Raw genomic sequence first — 6115 nt, 5'->3', positions numbered from 1 at the left:
ACCACAGTATACAATAAGGCCAAACACATTAAATGATGCATTTTTAGAAATGAAGGGAATTGTATTTTAACACCTTGTGAATTGTATGGATTATGTTTCCATGTCTCTAATAAAGTAAAGAGCCCCTGACTAAAATGAAATATTTGTGGATGAAAATCTTAGATATTTGAAGTATTTTAAAATGAACTATAAAAAATGAAGGTGAGGGATCACCAGATAATTGTTACTGGGTACACAGTGTTATAGGTTGTGCAATATAGGAGAATGTTGGTTTATATTTTAAAAATATGGGGATATTTTGAAATTGTGATTAATAATGGTGTTTAATCATAGGAAGTGTAGGAAAGCTGTTGGGGAGGATTTAGTGATGCATAGGAAGTAAATGTACAGCCAATGTCAAACCATATATATAATTTATATGAGACTGTAAATATTGTTTTTGTATTCTTTTCAGTTCATCTTTTAAAATTTTGACTATATTATATATACATTTTGTCCTGGAGAATGTGGGGTGAACCATCTGAAAGACCACCAAAATGCTGCGTCAACACTATATGAAGAAATACTTTTTGTTGTTGAGCAATAACATTTTTTTTTATTGTTGTACTTTAAAAAAAAGTTTTACATATATGTATGATGATGTATAGAAATGTAATCAACATATAAATTAATAAGAATTTATTTTAAATAGTTGTACAAAATAAATGAAAGAAAAATTATATTTAAAAAGTTGACTGTTGAGGGTGTTTATTTGAAGTGAGTTTAAAAATGGCTGTAGGTTGATTGATTATTTGGTGCATACTTTACTCTCGCAGCATTATAATTTTGTTTTAATATGGTTAAGTCAATAAAAGAGCTTTATTTGTTTGTGTATATTCACCCTGTTCCTTTTTGGTAGCGAAGGGTACCTCTCCTGATTGTTGGAGTAGCTGCAAAACATACACAACACTTGCAGCCTGGACATGAGATCATACATTGATAGCAAGGGAAAACTAGAACCTGCTAAGCTCAACTCATCCAAGTTTCATATTCAGTGTACAGTCAAATGTTAAGTGATGGTTGAATTACTGCCTGTAAGCAGAGACAGAAGTACGCCTCCTATTGGTTCCTCTTGGTTCCTATTAGTGATTTATGGTTTTATCATTGACTTAATAAACTGCGGCTTGTTACCCCTGATCAAAGACTATGGCCCTCATTATGACATTGGCGGTCAGCTGACCGCCACGCCAGCAGCAGCGGTAGTACCGCCGCCAGACTGCTGGTAATGACCGTGGCGGTGATCCCTCCCATAAACAGCCAATGTACCACCTGAACTGCCAGTGTGGTACGTCCACTGAGCACGGCAGAGCCACCTACAGGCAGGTGTATGCCAAGGATCCGCCCACCATATTATGACATACTGCATTGCCAGGATTTCCGGGGCGTTAGCAATGCCACCAAAAGCCTGACTGAAACACATCATAGAAAAGGAGACACTCACCTCAGGGACGCAGAGGAGTCCGCGGCCACTATAGAACCAGAATTGGAAGTCTTTCTGATGCTGTACCATGCCCTGGCCGTCCTGGAGCACTAATGCTGACGATGACAGTGAATACAGCCCCCTAGCACACAAAAGAGGGAGGGAAGGAGGGGATAGTGACACACACTCGCACAACACACACCCAGAATCATCTGCAGAGTAAATGGACAGTAACAGGGCCCAGGAGCAAATAAAGCCAGGACACATATCTCTGTTCCAACCCCTGTAATCCAGTAGGATGAAGAGCCCAAATCCAAACAAATACAGAATTGCATATATACATGCAGGGCCATTGGCCAGTTCAAAGTCTGTAATGCCCACAGGGCAAAGTCCAAGCCCCAACTTGACTCCTGACAGCATCGGGACTCCTCTGTGCAGGGGCATCATGTTGGAAATAGGCAGGCATCTAAGGGGCAGAGGGGTGGGGGGCTGGCGGGATTCTTTTTGGGAGGGAGTCCTTAGGTTTTGGTTTGGAAGGGGCGGCTCGTTACCCTTCTGTTTTGGGGGTGGAGGAGTGGGCTTGGGGTGGGGGACCGGAGTTCCACTCATGTGCCCCTTAGTGGCAGCTACAGTTTTAGTGTGTGGATCTGGGCTAGATTTGGTGCTGGAGGTACTGGGGGGCTTTCTCATACGGGCAGGAATGGGGGAGGGGAGGGAAGAGGTCAAGTGGGGAAAGGTAAGCTTCTTAGGATCAGTGGGGCGGGCTGTGGGAGGAGGTATGGGATTGAAGGTAGAGGGAGTAGTTGTAGGAGGAGAAGGTGTGCTGGGCTTAGGTGCAGGTGCATGGGCACTGTGTGTGAGTGAGGTGGATGGCTGTTGTGTGTCTTTGGAGGAGGGGGCGGACATGGTGGAGGACATCAAACAGGACATGTGGATGGATGTTGTGGTGGTGTCTGCAAGTGAGGTGGGTGTGCTGCATGAGGTGGTGATGGTGGTGGTGACTGTGCCTGTGGTGTGTGGGGTGCATGTCTGCGGGTCTGCTTTTGTGGTGTCTCTGGGCAAGGCTGTGCAGGTGGCGTGATCTGGGACTGTTGATGCTATGCATGCAGGTGTGAGTGCTGATGTGACTGTGAGGGAGGAGGAGGTGGGGAGACAGAGGAGGTAATGGATGATGTTGTGTGTGCATTTGTGTGTTGTCTGCGTGTGTGCTTGCGGACTGAAGTGTGCTGCCTGTGTTTGTCTGTGTAAGTCTTGTCTGTTGTTTTGGGTGCATGCTTGTCAGAATGCATGATTGGATGGGTTTGGGGAGAGGAGCCTGGGACTGGGAAGTGGGAGTTGGTGGGGGGATGGAAGAAACAGGTACACTGGCTGCCGTCAGAGAAGAGGCCAGAGCCTTAAACTATCTCTGTAGGGCCGCCAAGCCACGTGAATGCCACCCAGGAAGCCATTGCATTGCTGCATCTGAGATGCCAGCCCCGGGATGGCACTCACCATGGCTGACTGCCCTACTGTCCTCCGGCTACTCCAGTGAGTCCCTCAGGATGCAGTATTGCCAATACTTGCTCCTTCCATGCTGTCAGCTGTGGGGAAGGAGGTGGGGGTCCACCACCAGTCCTCCTGATGGCAAGCTGGTGTCTTGCAGCAATGGAACACACTTTCCCCGTGGGTCGTTCCACCTCTTCCTTATGAAGTCCCTTGTGCATGGATGTTGTCCCACGGCATTCACCCTGTCCACGATTCTCTGCCATTGCTCCATTTTCCTGGCAATGGAGATCTGCTGTACCTCTGCTCCAAACAGCTCTGGCTCTACCCTATTTCCTCCACCATGACCCACAACTCCTCATCGGTGAAATGGGGGTACCTTTGTGGGACATGGGTGTTGTGTGGAGTGTGTTGTGCAAAGGGTGATGTGTGAACTAGTGGGATGTGTGGTGTGTGACAAATGGATAGGTAGTTGTGATATGTGTGTGTAGTTCTTTCTGGGATTGGCGTGGCAAAGTGCAGCTGTCTTCTCGTGTTTGCAAAGGATTGTGGGTTATGTGCGGGTGTGTAGTGGGTGTGTGGGATGTGTGTATTTGTGTCAGGTGTGGGTTTTTTGTTCTGGCTACTGTTGTTTTGTTTTGTTTTTGAGTGGTCATATCTGCCGCAGCAGTGTGCACCACCAAAGGTTTACCGCCGTTGAATGTCCGCTGCGGTGATTGGTGGGTCATTATTTGGAGGGCGTTGTTTTGGTGGCGTAACGGTATGGGTGGTAGTACCGACATTTTATCACGTTCAGTGGGTCTGGCGGATTTGTGGTAGTGGCTGTTTTCTGTCGGTTTTGTGTGTGGCTGTCATAATCTGGCGGATGGATGTTCGCCTCCGTGGTGGTATGTTGGCGGCAGTTGCCGCAGCAGTATTCAGTTTTTACCACCAATCTCATAATGAGGGCCTATATATTCCTGAGTAAGGGTGGTTGGTTGCTGCCAGGTTAGTCAGGGTAGCACGATTGAGTGGGCTTACATTTTTTTATTGAGTGCTTTAAAATGCATATCCATTACAAATCATGCATAGGGGCATATTTACAAGCCTGTAGCACCACCTTGCACTGCCCTACGCTAAGGTGGCGTTAAGGAGGCCTTTCTCCCCTGCTGTACATGCATTGCACCACTTTGCAACCCCATGCTCCTCACTATGCCCGCACCAGGAATAATGTATGCAAGTGGGGCATTCCGAGACTGGGATGCCCAAACAATTTACAGCATTTCACTGCACCATTTTGTCCGTCATTTTAAATGCCTGCTCAGAGCAGGCGTTAAAATGACGCACCCATTTTAATCAATTGGCCTCCCTGTGCTTTGCTGCACTAGCATCACAATTTTTGCCGCTGGTGCAGCAAAGCACCACAATAGCGTCAAAAATGTTGACGCTATTGTCCTAACGACTGCCATGGTGCGCCGTATGGAAAATACAATGCATCCATGGTGTCATTAGGAGGGGAAGAGGCGATGCAAGAAAAGTGGCGCTTCCGGACCAATGCGCTACTTTCTTATAAATATGCCCCTTAATTTATACTTTTATATAAACAGACAAATAGATAAATTACAATGTTTTACTTCAGGGTACATTACAACATATCCATCTCTTGCACATTCATTATCAATCAGCTATAAAATATTTGGGCCCAAAGTAACCTGTCACTGGTGCTAGAAATAGCTTTTCATTATTAACAAAAAGCCATGTTTTATTTTATTTTATATAAAAAAAGAAGAGTTGACATAAAATACACAAGAAAATAGCAAATTTGGTATGTTGCACCTGCTCCTCCGTATTAGTGGTCTGGATTCCATTATGTCATAAATATCGTCACACTCATGCACTCACGTATGCACTCACGTCAGAAACAGATCTCTTTAAATAGAAGTGCTGCTGTCCTGGCAACCCTGCGTTTGGCACATCCATTTGTCAAGCTCTGGAAGTCAATAGTATCAAATGGGTTGCTCCTTCTTATCAAAATTCCGTTGTGTTGAGCTTTCATTGGTAGTGTTTTTTTTTTTTTTGCACAAGTAAAACTGAAATGAACTGTTGATTCCTATATACAGGAGTGTTCGCAAGAAACGAGCCCTTTGTGAAACAGAACTGGATGAGCCAAGAAAATCCAACCTTCCACTTGCACGCTTTCTTCCGCACTTAATCCTACAGTACATCTTTGTTCATAGTGGTATCAGTTAAATACGTCACTTCTCAGTCTTGTAGTGTAAAACTTGGAGCGCCTGATGTGTTCAGTTGACCTTGACAAGCCAACCATGAAGTTCACGGCGCAAAGTATCAAGTAGAACGGCCAAGCAAATTTTCCCCCAAGATGGTGGATGGCAATATTCCTCCGGTATTTTCAGCTGGCCTTTGGCTTTAAAATCCATTCTGCTTGAGGGTTCGCATGATACACATCCAGCATGTAAGTGTCTGGGTCCAAGCAGTGTTCTCCTAAAATAGAACATGAAAATAGTTAAATGCCAGGATCGGACTCCACTATAATTACGATGAATCGACTCATCCAATTGCACAATAGTATCATCAAGTCAGGTATTCAGAATAGATCCAAAAGTATATCTGAAGAAAATGTACATATAATTAATTTGCAATGGATTAAATTTAGTGCTGACTGAATTTTATCCTTTAGTGAGTGGCTGAGCTCAGACTTACTATTTTCCATCAACTGCAAAACTGCACACAATACAGGGCAGTTCAATGCTAGTGTGCCCTACCTTTTTGGGTCTGGGAGAGAATGCTTCTTGTCTCACACAATTCATGCAACCTGTGCAGAAAGGGCCACTGTGTCCTTGCCCCCCTTAGTCATTGGTTGTGATAAGTGCCATTCGTCATTACATCACATTTAGGGGCATATTTATACTCCGTTTGCGCCGGAATTGCGTCGTTTTTTTTAACGCAATTTCGACGCAAAACTAACTCCATATTTATACTTTGGCGTTAGACGCGTCTAGCGCCAAAGTCCATGGAGTTAGCGTCATTTTTTAGCGTGGACACCTACTTTGCGTTAATGAGATGCAAGGTAGGCGTTCCCGTCTAAAAAATCGACTCCGAGGCATGTGCGTCGGATTTATACTCCCAGGCAAAAATCACGCCCGGGAGTGGGCGGGTCAAAAAAAATGACGTACG

General features: G+C 45.0%; 1 protein-coding gene across 7 annotated transcripts in view; it reads right to left on the bottom strand.

Moving 5' to 3' along the window:
- Nucleotides 1-4536: 4536 nt before the first annotated feature.
- The window catches only part of ARHGAP28 (Rho GTPase activating protein 28), a 1060144-nt gene continuing 1058565 nt past the window's right edge, over nt 4537-6115 (bottom strand). For all 7 annotated transcript variants that reach the window (XM_069219852.1, XM_069219851.1, XM_069219849.1 and 4 more), the window contains one exon: nt 4537-5422. In XM_069219852.1, coding sequence (XP_069075953.1) covers nt 5331-5422 — 92 coding nt within the window. In that variant the 3' untranslated portion in view covers nt 4537-5330. The remainder of the gene's footprint in view (nt 5423-6115) is intronic.

This window comes from Pleurodeles waltl, chromosome 2_2 (assembly GCF_031143425.1).
Source record: "Pleurodeles waltl isolate 20211129_DDA chromosome 2_2, aPleWal1.hap1.20221129, whole genome shotgun sequence".
Taxonomy (NCBI): Eukaryota; Metazoa; Chordata; class Amphibia; order Caudata; family Salamandridae; genus Pleurodeles; species Pleurodeles waltl.
Note: the sequence above shows the minus strand (reverse complement) of the source record. Positions and strands in the feature narration are given on the sequence as shown.